The following is a 13,552-nucleotide window of genomic DNA, read 5'->3' as shown; positions in this document are numbered from 1 at the left end:
ACGGATAGTGCCGGTCCATGTGTCTGTTCATCTTGACCATCTCCCCCCTAGAGTGATCTGAGTTGGAAGCTCTTAAATAGGGATCTTGATCACCATGACCCAGTCTCTGATGATGCTCTTGGTTAGTGACCAGATCAATAACAAGTGTTTATGGGCTGATGGGTTTGAGGCATGTGAATCACTAAGTTCCTTCTGATATATGCTGGAAATATTTCTGTTCACTTAAAGAACATTTCATGAATGAATTAACATATTTGCAGAATATACGGTAATATCAGAATTTGGCAGAATTTTGTGCAGAATGATTAGAAAATGAAGATATATTTTAGATAATGAATATATGAATAAAGACAGGGGAGAGTGGGATTAGTCTGTGTAAAGTAGAAGTGGGAGTTGCAGGTGGGATAGAGGAGGTCCCAAAGCAGAAAAGATAAGAGTCTGCAAAATCACTTTCAAAACTGATTAGCCATCAATGGTTTGTGTTTGTTTATATTTTTCCTTAACTTCTACAAATAGCTCCTCTCACAAAAGTCATTTGAGAAACTTATCTTTCAAAGTTCGTAAAGACATCAATGATTTAGTTATCTTCACTTAAAGAGGGTAATTTATCTTCTAGTCGAGTGTGCATGTGTCTGCCAGGAAAGCTGCGAGCCAGCATACATCATACTCATAGCTTCAAGGATTTGGTCTGCCTTCTTATGTGTATTTGAATATAGAATTCATTTCAGCCTGACATTTTTTACCTCTCATCATATTTTTCTTCTAATTAAGTTCTATAAATGTATCCTCTACCCAGTTTGAGCTGTAATAAATTTCTTTCTTGAATTGGCCTTCTGAAAATCACAAACCAACATTATGATGAATTGCAAAATGAAAAATTTCCCTTCCACTGTGTTTATTTTGAGCAGGGAAGTACCGGAGAAAAATGAAACAGTGCTGCACTAAAGAGTGCTTACATGCTCATAGTGGTCACATGCCTGTGATTTGAATGTCTGTAACACTGGTTGACCCCAGCAGACTTCCAAAACTGGAGAGGTCTAGTGCAAGAAAATGAATTTTCAGTTCAAAATTTTGAGATCAAATAGGAGGTATCCATAATGAGAAAAGTTTTAATTTCATTAAAACTGGAACTACCCATGTAGGTATAGACTGAGTCCATTATATATATTTTTTATTTTCCTAAAGTCTATATTGGAGAAGAAAAGAACAGGGCCATTCAGAGAATGCACTGTGGGAGAAATGAATGGGTAGTTTTTATTTTTAAGCCGTTGTTTCATTTCCCTGTGTACTCAAGCAAAAGCATGATGTCTTAGATTTGAGATGGCTATGTTGAAAGGGAACAATTTGTTGCTGTTATTTAGACTGGTATTTTAATAGGTGCTTAACATTGGGCACATTTGTTCCGTTTCACTGTAAGGCACAGATGAAACTCTATATAAATAAGATTAGAACATGGCCATAGATAAAATATCAGGCATTAACCTTGTAGACTCTTGATTTTCGAATGGTTTAGCTCCAATATTTGAATAGCCACAGTGATCATAGCCTGTTTCAAATAATTCTGCTTAATGTGTTAAAGTGTTAATTTCACATTCTTCTTACTCATTTCCCCCTTTGCCTTTATACAGTGGGGAATTGCCTTATGCATCCTGAATTCATTACTGTAATTTGTGTACTGTGCATTGACTGAAACCAGTTTAAGTGGCATATTAGCACGGAATTTGAGCTCCTTCGCTTTGTGTAGATAGTAGGCCATGGAGTTAATGTTTCATTTATAGCATTTATTCAAGGGCTATGATGGTGGTTATGATTTATGTTCTTTTCCTGGATAATGCCTGGCTTAAGATATACTATAATATGCAAAGAATTTTGATTTTCTTAATAATTACCATGGCTATAGGTCCAACTGTCCTAACACTGAACTATTATTGGCATCACCCTTTCTTCCTGAAACAAAACAAAACAAAAAAAAAACAGAATTATTGTTTTCAAATTAGAATTAGACATGATTTGTCTAGCATCTCATTTGACACATAAGAATGTGAGATGCAGTGAAGTAAATTGGGTTGGTGGCAATCAGAAAGTGATTGGTGTTAGAGCTATAGTCATGAGGTAGACACTGGTCCCTCTGAGCTCCAGGCCAGCACCTAGGAGCTGTCCTGCCGTGCTGAAGTGGGATGGCCACTGCCATGTCATCTGTCCACAGTGTGAGAGCGTTCGCTGTTACCGCTCCGTAACTCTCCCCTCTGTCTGACTGCAGCATCGTGGTGCACCCCAGCAAGGACATGCTGGTCTCCTGCGGTGAGGACCACCTCTGGAAGGCAGTGGGGCTTCCCAATGGCAACGTGCTTCTCACAGGAACTGGCCACACCGACTGGCTTTCCAACTGCTGCTTCCATCCCAGGTCAGTGCACACAGGCCCTGAACCAGCCTCATCTCTCCAGGGAACGCACTTGTCTATTCTGTTTCCACACTCTCCTGGCTTTTTAAAATTGAAATATGAATAATAGACTAAAACTGTACGTGTTTAATGTATACAATTTGATGAGTTTGGAGATAGGTATACATCCTTAAAACCATTACCACAGTACCACAATCTATCCTATAAATATTTCTATCATTTCAGAAAGTTTGCTGCTGCCCACTTTGTTTATTATTGTTATCATCAGTGGAACACTTAACATAAATTCTAACTTCTTAGCCAATTTTTAAGCACATGAGATAATACATCTCTAGGACTTATGTTGTATAAATGAAACTTTGTATTTAGGTGATTTTGATGGCACTTTCCCCCCCCCCTCTGCAACCTTACAATCTGAATTTAGAAAAGTGTAGATACATGCTCCTTTGGCTTTCCTTATATTGACTTTATAGACTGATTGCTTTTGATATTTGGTACCTGTAAAACTTAGTCACATGCTGATACATTTAACAGAGTAAAGAGCTTCCCAGAAGAAGCGTTATTGATGCTTCTTGTACTCACAAGCTCTGACAAGACACATGGCTTTCTAGAAAATAATGCATGCTAGTGTTTACTTTGCCTCAGTTTATCATGCAGGTTCTTCTTTTAGAAATAAATTATCTACCAAAAAGCATCAGAAGATAGTGATCAATTTTGTTAAAAGTAAATGACACTGAAAATATTAAAGAGATTAAAATTGAACTGAAAGCATTGAGTTCTGTAGTTTTAAGAATCTATTGAATTTTTGTACTGCAAAGGCCAAGGGCACAGAAGGAAAGATATTGTTAAACACAGAGATACATTAAAAAGCTCGACCCACAGTTGTTTGTAGTCAACTCCCACTGCCAATCCCAACTGTCTTTTCATGTTCATCATTGTACTCAATACTTGTAAATAGTCTTGCATCTGGATCTTTCTAATACTGTATTATTCCTGGATACTCATAGTTTTGGTGCAATTTCTAAACCATTTCATTGGGAAATTTTGTTCTTAGGATGACTCTTATTGATGTATTTTCATAAAACTCTTAATTTTTTTGAATCTTGTTATGATCCTATATAATAAAATGGAAATATGCAAATAGACCAAAAGGTGAAACGACCAATCACTATGATGCACACTGACGACCAGGGGGCAGATGCTCAATGCAGGAGCTGCCCCCTGGTGGTCAGTGCACTCCCACAGGGCGAGTGTAGCTCAGCCACAAGCCAGGCTGATGGCTGGTGAGCTCAGAGACCGCCTCCGTGGCAGAGCTAATGATGTCCAACAAGCTGTCAGTCAGACATCTCCCTAGGGCTCCCGGCCTGGGAAAGGGTGCAGGTCAGGCTGAGAGACCCCTGCCCAACCCCCCACAGTGCACGAATGTCATGCACCCGACCTCTATTTGTTAATAAAATTAGATAGAGTGTCATTTACTTTTTACAAAGATAGAGATGAACTAAGTGAGTTAATGAGAAGAGTAAACTATTTTTTTAATTTTTGAAAATTTTCTCAGTCTAATTTATCTTTAAGTGCTAGATGATTGAACTTAAGTTGTGAACATGTATGCATTCTGTACCTGTTGGGAACATGAAGCCCGTCTCATAAGCAGAGACAACCCAATTAGAAGTGTAACCTATCACTTACGAAGCTACTGGGCACAGTAATCAGATTTCCATAATGCCCAGTTACCATGACAGCCAGTGACTCAGATATTGTCTCATTAGTGCTTGACCAGCACAGGTTCTTTTAATAGATTTTCCCATTTTCCCACTCAATTACTGAAATTAAAATACAGTAATTGAGATGAAATACATCATTATTCACTCATAACATGAATTTACATTCAGTACTTTCTTTGGCAAAATTGTAGTAAAATACAGCCACACTGTTTGCTTTTTTTTTTTTTCGTGCATGAGGTAAAAATAATGGGAGAAAATACATTTAACATAGTGTTTTTAAGTGAGTGATATTTAATGGCAAATATTCTTTTGTATGCTTAATTAAAAGAAATACATTATTGTCAAAATAACAGTAAAAAATCTTTTTTGGGGGGGGATAGAGATTGATTTATTTTTATTTTTCAATTAGAATTTACATTCATTTTTATTTTGTTTCAGTTTCCATTGTACAATCTAGTGCTGATACAGTCATATATTTTACAAAGTGATCCCCCAGTATTTCCAGTACCCACCTGATACCATAAAGAGTTATAATATTATAGACATACTAGTGGCCTGGTGCATGAAATGCATGCACACAACCTGCTGGGAATTGAGCCTTTAACATGGGCATGTGTCATGACTGGGAATTGAACTATGGCCTCTCAGTTCATGGGACAATGCTCAACCAGCTAAGCCAGGGCAGTTTTTAGACTTTTTGAATCTTTGTTGGAAAAGGAAAAGGAAAAAGTACTGTTTTTTTGTTTGTTTGTTTTTGTTTTTTTTAGTACTGGTTTAAAAATATAGCATAGACATAGTTCCAAACTCAACAAATGTAAGACACTGGCCACAGAACTACTGTAGTCTCATTTCACAATTATAAATGCAAACTGTTTAAAAGAATGCAGAAAATATAACTTAGTTGTATGTTTAAAGGCAATTTACAATGATCCAGTAAAATTTGTATTTGAAAAGCATGGGATACATAGGGGTTTAATTATGAAGATATTATATTATAAACTATATTAATAGATAGATATTGTAAAGTTACTTTAAGATAGGGTTGTGAAGCCCCATGTTTTGATCTTGACAAGAAGAATGGATTTTGGTAGAACTGGGAAGTAAAAAGATCTGGCAGGTCTATGTAGAACTGGGATGCCACGGAGTTAGATGGGTCAAAAGAGATGAGCATGTTTACTGATTTGTACATAAGTTTGTAGGTTCCTTATTAGGATTTGTGTATCCAGACACTTTTCAGGAGTAACATGGGTAACCCAATCACCACAGAACTACTCTTACTGCATATTTACCGCTAGAGGGAGCTCATACATTGGTACGGTAAAGCAACCTGTGCATTGGCATTTACTTGGTAGACTGATGAACTAGCTGTTGAAAATTATTAGTTACTGAATGTGATGAATGAGTGGAAAAATTCAGAAGGCATGCATTGCAATATGTACTGTTAAAAGAGCAAAATGTACACCCTAAAAAGAAGGAAACTTAAGCATACTCTGGTGGAAGGAAAAGGTACCTAAATAGCTAACACATGGCGTCAGAGTTTCAGGTCCCCTTGCTAGAATCCTAGCTTTACCTTTGCTAGTTCTGTCAGTTTTATCATCTGTGAAATTGGTATAATAATGATGATACCTACTTTGTAGATCAGTTGTAAAACATATAATGACTGATTACTTTGTGTCCAAGCATGTTTTATTATTGTTAGTCTATTTAGATTAGTTTTGTATCAGTGTCCAGGTTAATATTAATAGATCAATAAAATGCTCACTACAGTCACTTAATAATATATTATTTGGTCTTTACCTATACCAATATATTTGATCTTTATCTATACCAATAATGTATTATTTGGTCTTTACCTTTAACTGTACTGCTCAATAACAGTAGAATGGTTTTGAATGTAAATAAAATGTCTATTTTTCTGATGCTTAGAGTTTCATTTTTTTCTGTGTGTCTACAGCTTATTATGTGAAACAGCATGTATCTTCCCAAATATCTCTATGAAATGAAAGAATTTGGGATTACTGGTTTAAACAATTTTACAGTGCTGCATTTTCTTCCCCTGAGTTCACTGCCTGAGGCAGAAGTAGCGCTAACAGCATCCTGTTAAACATAAATCACCCTTATACACTGACTTATGAATTGTGACTAAAAGGACCCCTCCCAAACCCCCATATCTCTCTTTCCTGTATGAGCTACCTATTCATGCGTTTCTATAGTGCCCAAAACCATGGTATGAAAGCTCTCTGACAAGTGTATCATTTAATTGTTTAAAAAGAACATCTTTTTATTTGCTACAAACATATAGTCAGGAGTTCACATTTCAAAGCATAATGAAGAGATGGATGCACTGTACTTGAGTTTCAGAGGTAGATGCTTTCATAATTTGAAAATCTCAGTAGATTACCACCACGGTAATTTTTAGATATGCCTGTCAAATAATAATATCCTACTTTATATTTTTGACGAGGTGTGCATTATGCTTCTGTTCTTAATATAGTTAGTTTTAGGTGAAGGGGCTGAGCATGGAAAGGAACAGCATGGTTGTTTAAATACATTTCCTGTCTGATTGTAAAAGTAATACATTATCACCATAGAGAAAAGTGTTAGGGAAATATTTTCCAGAGTCTCACAGCTCAGTGAAAACTTGGAGAAATTGCCCAAGGGCCTTCCTCAGGCAAATGGCAGGATCTGGTTATACACGAGAAGCCCCTTCTAAAGTCTGCATTATTTTCAAGTGTGGGTATGAAAAGAGAGCAGCTCTGTCATTTTGTAGAGCCTCTGAGTGCTTCGGATGCTCACTGTAAAACGGAGAAAACCTACTTCATAAGGTTTTCATGACAACTGCATGAGGAAGACCTATGTAAAACATTAGCAGCCATGGGCTCAGAGTAACCACTTGCTCAGAGTAGCATGGTTGGTATTTTTTGCAGATTCTAGCCTAGATATGGTTAACTCTAAAACCAATATTGTCTCTAAATCTATTGGCCTAGCATGAAAAAACAATTCTGAGTAATATTATAAGTGATTTAATGGCAGCGTCTGTGTCTTACTCATCTTTGTGTTCATGGGACAGAGCAGATAAATTGGAACATTAGAGGGAATCAGTAAATAGTTCCTTAATTAAAATAAACAAATTGAAGATGCTGGACCAGGAAGGTGGCCACTTCCTCTCATATTCCTGGTAGGTGTGATGTGATCACAAAAGGAATTCTGGAGATGAAATAGGCAGGTTTAGGGAATAAGGAGGGCTCATGGGGAGGCATGTATAGGTGAAGGATAGAGACATCTCAGATCTGAGTAATTAAAGCAATTATAAAATCAGCCCTGACCTGAGCAGCTTGGAGAGCCATAAGGGGTAATAAAATATCTCCAGCCAGGACAACTGAGAGAGAGAGCCATAAAGGAGATCAAAAGAAACTCCAACCTGAACTATAAGATGGATATGTGAAGGATAGAGAAATGTCATAGGATAAAGGGAGAGAAAGGCATACATTCACTGAGGATAAAGAAAAGCCACAAAGTACAGGAATAAGGAAACATGTCAACAGATGATAGGAAAATGTCAACAGATGCCAGAAAGAGAGAAACATATGTTCACAGGCTATAGAGGGATGTTGCAATATAAGGGGGAGAGAAAAAAGGGGGCATCATGTGGATTTTGGACTTTGAAACAAAAGAATGACCAATTAGGAGAGCCCAGGATCATAAAATGGGCAAGGGTTCCAGTTAGAAAGGAACATGAAGAGTCAAAAAGCTACAGCCTTTATAAACCTGAGACAAAGGAATATAAGACAGATTTTCAGATTTTAGATGTTTAGATTTAGATTTCCCCCCCCAGTATGGAAAGAACATGTTTTTCCTATTTGGGGGGCCCTTCCCTGGTGGTCCCTTTTGGGAATTTCCCTGCCCAGATGGAGTTTGTATATTCTTCCAATAAACTTTCACATTTTTTGTTAAAGAATCCTTTTGTCTACGAATTTATTCTTCATTTTCATTAGACAAGAACCCATGAAAAGAAGTCTGTACCCTAGACCCTATGTTTCAATTATAAAGATACTAGAGGCCTGATACATGGATTCATGCACCAGTTGGGTCCCTCAGCCTACCTAGCCTGCACCCTCTCACAATCCAGGACCCCTCAGGGGATGTTGGACTGCCTGTTTCAGCCTAGTCCTCGCAGGCCAGACTGAGAGACCCCACCGGTGCAGGAATCTGTGCCCTGGTCCTCTAGTATGCATATAAGATTATTGGTTAATCTCTTCCTGCCTGAGTCCCCCTCCCACACCCACCCACTTCCGCCTCTTCCTCTGAGATGTATCAGTCCTATGTTTCTATGCCTGTGTGTTGAGTATCTGCCCCCTGGTGCTCAGTGCACATCTTAGCTACCGGTCAAATGGTCAAATGGTCAAAAGGTTGAACAGTCACTTAGGCATATATAAATGATATAGCTATAGCTATAGCTATAGCTATAGATATAGATATAGATATAGATATATACACACACACATGTACTCACATATGTACACATACATACATACACAACATTTGCTATTCCTGAGATCTATTTACCAGAGGAAGTCTTTCATTTGGCATAAAACTCCTGAAACATAAACTCCTCTCTGAATAATATTTTAATGAGAATAAATTCCAGTCATAAGGAGAAGCATTACCAGTCTGGCAGAATAAGGACCTTTAAAAGTCTACTCTCCATAAAAGCAAAAATTTCTAAAATCAACTGTTTTAGAACTCTAGATCTTAACCAAAAAGCCTGCATCAATCCAAAGAGCATTTATTCAAGAAAAATTGCTGAACCTGAGTAAGAAGTGACGTTGTCTCATTCCCAACTCCCCTTCCCAACTCAGCAGTAGCCTTATACACTAACTCTCTCACAGTCATGTCGTTGTGCAGACCGGTATCATTGAATAGAGAGCACAGGTTTGCAGATTCCTGCAAAGCCCCATTCGCAGAGAGATAGGACTATTTGAACTTTCTGGAAGCTGGAAAATTCCCATTTTCAAGTCTTGTTTTTATTTAATCCATGTCAGGTCTTATTCTGTCAAAATGCACTATTTGCTAGAACACTTGTAGCAAACAATTAAGAACAAGTATTTAAAATTGCAACTGCCTGAGGCAGCAATGGCAGTTGAGCAAACAAAAGGTTGGCCAAAAAATTTAAACAGAAGAGCTTGAAAAATAAATGTCCATAGGGATTTAAAAATACTAAGTGATATGCCTATGAATATCAAAGGGCAATGTATTTGGGGAGCTGTGTGAATATCCAAGAAAAAACTGAGGAAGTCTAATCTCTTACCGTTGGCTGACCTTGAGGAATCCTGAAAGTAGAAAGTAAAGTCTGAGGCAGAGTTGTAAGCTCCAGAGTATTGAAAATGTGCCCCATATGCACACACAGCCACCTGCCAAAGACCTGAAGATCTACTGGATCAAGGCATTTAATCCTTCCTTGTCCAAATGTAAGTTGACCACTGAGCTAAACAAGCAGACTTCCTTGGCCATAAACAGCAAAGAACATAGACTTTACTGAATTACTTCAAAACAATTACTAAAAAAAACCAACAACAAACAGTAGCAACAACAAACTTTGGAGAAGGAGGAAACTTGATTTCCAGAGTTTCCACGTAATATATATTTTTTCAATGTTGTATTCAACAATGACAAAAATAGGAACTATGAAAAGAAGCAAGGCAATTTGCAGAACCTGCAAATATGTTATCCTATAAAATAAAAGGCTAATATGAAAACCGACTGGACAGCAGAATGACCAGTTGCTATGATGTGCACTGACCATCAGGAGGCAGATACTCAACACAGGATCTGCCCCCTGCTGGTCAGTGCGCTCCCACAGGAGGAGTGCTGTTCAGCCAGAAGCCAGGCTCACTGCTGGCGAGCACAGCTGTGGTGGCAGGAGCCTCTCCTGCCTCAGAGGCAGCGCTAAGGACTTCCAACTGTTGGCTTAGGCCCGCTCCCTGAGCAGGCTGGGATGAAGGACCTCTCCATGCACTGGGCCACTAGTATTGATATTATATAACAAAGTAGAATGAAAATGGCAAATATTTAAGATTCTAACCACTGACCTTAACATAAGAACATCCAGGATTATCTGGGTGGGCCAGAGTAATCACAAGATTCCTTCAATATGGACAAAGACAGAAGGGTCAGAGTGAGAGCAACGTGAGGTGGGAAAGAGATTCTCCCCAGGACACAACAGAAGGAACCAGACCTTTTGACACCTGGTCTTTAGCCCAATGAAACTTACTTCATAGGTGTGGTCTCCAGAATTAAAGAATAATAAATTTGTTTCATTTCACCCCACTAAGTTTGTGGTAACTATTTGTGCTGCTGTTGTTATATTTATTCTAAATATCCTATTTTGTTTGATGCTCTTATAAATAAAAATTTAAAATTTTAATTTCAGATTGGTCAATGTTAGGGTATATACATACAGTTGATTTTGTATATTAATCTGGTATCAATATACTACCTTATTTATTTTAACATTTATAATAGACTTAGAATTTTTATATATAAGATCAATTATCTGTGGAGATAATCTTCCTTTTATAATATTGATGCCTATTTATTTATTTATTTATTTATTATCTAATTATTTGGCTAAAACCTCTAGAACAATGTTGAATGGATGTGGCAAGGACAGACATCCTTAATAGGGAAATGTTAAGTATGATGATAACTGTGAGTTTTTTGTAAATGCTTTTATCAGGTTGAGGAGGTTCACTTCTAGTCCCAAACTGAGTGTGTTTATCATGAGAACATGTTAAACATTGGTAAATGTTGCAAATATTAAAATGATCAATTTTAATAGTTGCAATTTTAATTGTTGCCTTTTATTTCTTTATCCTATCAGCATGGTGATTAATTTTTACATCTATGGCAAAAAGACTAGGTGGTCATGGCATATAACCCTTTTAATATGCTTATTAGTATTTTTTGAGGACATTTACATCTATATTAATAAGGGATATAGGTCCATAGTTCTTTTGCTGTTGTTGTTATGTCATTGTCTTATTTTGGAATCTTATTTTGCAATCCTGGCTTCACAGAGTGAATCTGGAAATGTTCCCTATTCTTACATTTTTAGAAAGGTTTTTGTGAGCAGTTAGTGCTAATTCTTCTATAAAGATTTAGCAAAATTAATCAGTGAAGAAATGAATGTTTATATACTATCCCCCAAATATATATTCAGTTCAATCTCTATAGTAAGAACTAAAAAATAAAATAAAAATATATTTAATATTCTACTCTTAATTTTGTATCAGATCAGGCCCCCTTTCAAATAAGAATGCCCATTCTTGCCAACTCTGAGATTTAATTTTTTGTGTGTGTTTTTCGAAATCTTTGATTTGTGATGAGTATGGCACTGACATTTAAAGCTGCAATTATAGTTAAGCTGATATTTTCTTATATATTAGCTATTTGCATTTCTCCTTTTTGAATAGCTCACTTAACATATTCTATTTTTACAATTTAATTAATTTTTCAAAATTTCTTTATTGATTAAGGTATCACATATTTGTCCTCATCCTCCCTTTCCCATCCCAAACCTCTCCCAATGCATACTCCCACCCCCTTGTTGTCCATGACCACTGGTTAGGCTCATATGCATGCACACAAGTCCTTTGGTTGATCTCTCCCCCTTATCCCCACCCTCCCCTACCTTCCCTCTGAGGTTTGACAGTTTGATCTATGCTTCCTTGTCTCCAGATCTGTTCTAGTTCATCAGTCTATGTTGTTCATCATTTCCCCTAGATGAGTGAGATCATGTGATACTAGAAATACACTTATAAGAACTGAAAATGAGACAAGCAATAATGGTTATGCTAAGAGGCAAATGAATCAGTCTGTAGTGAGTTTCTTTCTGGGCCAACAGTTCTTTTGAGTTCCAATTTCAATGTCAAACAGTTCCTTATGTGTACATGTCAAAAATGATATTTCAATTCTGGATGGTGGACAAATGGTGGTGATGCAGTTCCAACCCTCTTTGGTTTGGTCTTGGGCCTGCAGTGACGCACAGCTGCTGACTGCTAGTATGGCAAAATGTCATCAGCATCTTCCATCTCTGGACTGTTTCTCTTCTGTGTTCATGGCTGGAGTAGTCCTGTCAATTCCATCTACATGGTCTCAGAGTTGTTTTCTGAAAAAAATATAAACATATTCTTGACCAAAAGTTAATAAAGGAATCTTTTCTATAAATTTGACTTGTGATCCTTTTTCATTTTTTGCCCAAATGATTTTCCTTTGGCATGTTTTGACATCATGTAATCTTTTACTTGTTAAATATAATCATTTTATATTATGTTATACTATATTTAAAAAATCTCCCAGCCTTGCTATCAAATACATTTTATCTTTTTATTTGTTTGATAAATATATTTTCTTATGACTTTTATAGCTGTTTGATATTAAATATTTCCAAATGTTTATATAGTATTATCTAACATATAATCATTATTATTGTTCTTTTTTTGCCCTAATATAAATAAAAAACTTTAACCTCACCATTTATTTTTTCTTTTATGTTTCAGTATTTTTATTTTTAAAATACATTTTTATCAATTTCCAAGAGGAAAGGAGAGGGAGAGATAGAAATATCAATGATTAGAATCATTGATTGGCCATCTCCTGCATGCCCTCTACTGTGGATTGAGCCAGCAATCTGGGCATGTGCCCTGATGGGGAACTAAACCAGTGGCCTCTTGGTTCTTGGGTCATTGCTCAACCACTGAGCCCCACCCAGCTGGGTTGGTCCAGTATTTTTAAAATGTCACTCTTCAATTTACTTTATTCCAAATGTAACAAAGAAATATGACTTTTTTTTTCTTTACATTAAATGCAACATTACATTTCTGTTTGAGTTAAACTTTTTTTTTCTTTTTTATCTTTATTGTAAAGCTTTATTTTGCTGTCAGATGTTTAAATAACTCTATGGTTAGTTGGTAATATTTACCACTGGCGTTTTTATACCAATATTTTCCTCTTCTTGAGGTTTTTTTTTTTTTTTTTGTATTTTCTTTTTTTTTCTTTAAGCATGGATCCATAATATTTCTTCATTAATGCTTGATAACATAATTTTCTCTTTTTTAATAAAACATATTGCATCTAAACTTTGCATTTCACTCAAGGCATTTTATTCTTATTAGTTTAATAATTCATTTTCTGGTTTCATCTTTTTGTTCTCTCTTTCTGCATTCCTCTTGACATACATTTGATTTCCCAAATCTATAATCTATTTATAACAACCTCATCTACTTCATCTTTTTATCCTCTCTCAGAGGAAAAGTTAAAAAATAAATAAAATTTTGTTTTACTAATTAACATTTATAAAATAACATATTTATGTTTATAGCTCCCCAGCAGATTTTACTTCAATAATCATGTTTTTATTGCTGCTTGAAAG

The 13,552-nt window shown here is 36.3% G+C and overlaps 1 protein-coding gene across 1 annotated transcript in view; it reads left to right on the top strand.

Annotated features, from left to right (window-relative positions):
- SPAG16 (sperm associated antigen 16) overlaps positions 1 to 13,552 on the top strand; it is a 560,091-nt gene that overhangs the window by 245,929 nt on the left and 300,610 nt on the right. The window contains exon 11 of the mRNA XM_036422106.2: positions 2,261 to 2,404. Coding sequence (XP_036277999.1) covers positions 2,261 to 2,404 — 144 coding nt within the window. The remainder of the gene's footprint in view (positions 1 to 2,260; positions 2,405 to 13,552) is intronic.

Source organism: Pipistrellus kuhlii, unplaced genomic scaffold (genome assembly GCF_014108245.1).
Source record: "Pipistrellus kuhlii isolate mPipKuh1 unplaced genomic scaffold, mPipKuh1.p scaffold_m20_p_7, whole genome shotgun sequence".
NCBI classification, from domain to species: Eukaryota; Metazoa; Chordata; class Mammalia; order Chiroptera; family Vespertilionidae; genus Pipistrellus; species Pipistrellus kuhlii.
Note: the sequence above shows the minus strand (reverse complement) of the source record. Positions and strands in the feature narration are given on the sequence as shown.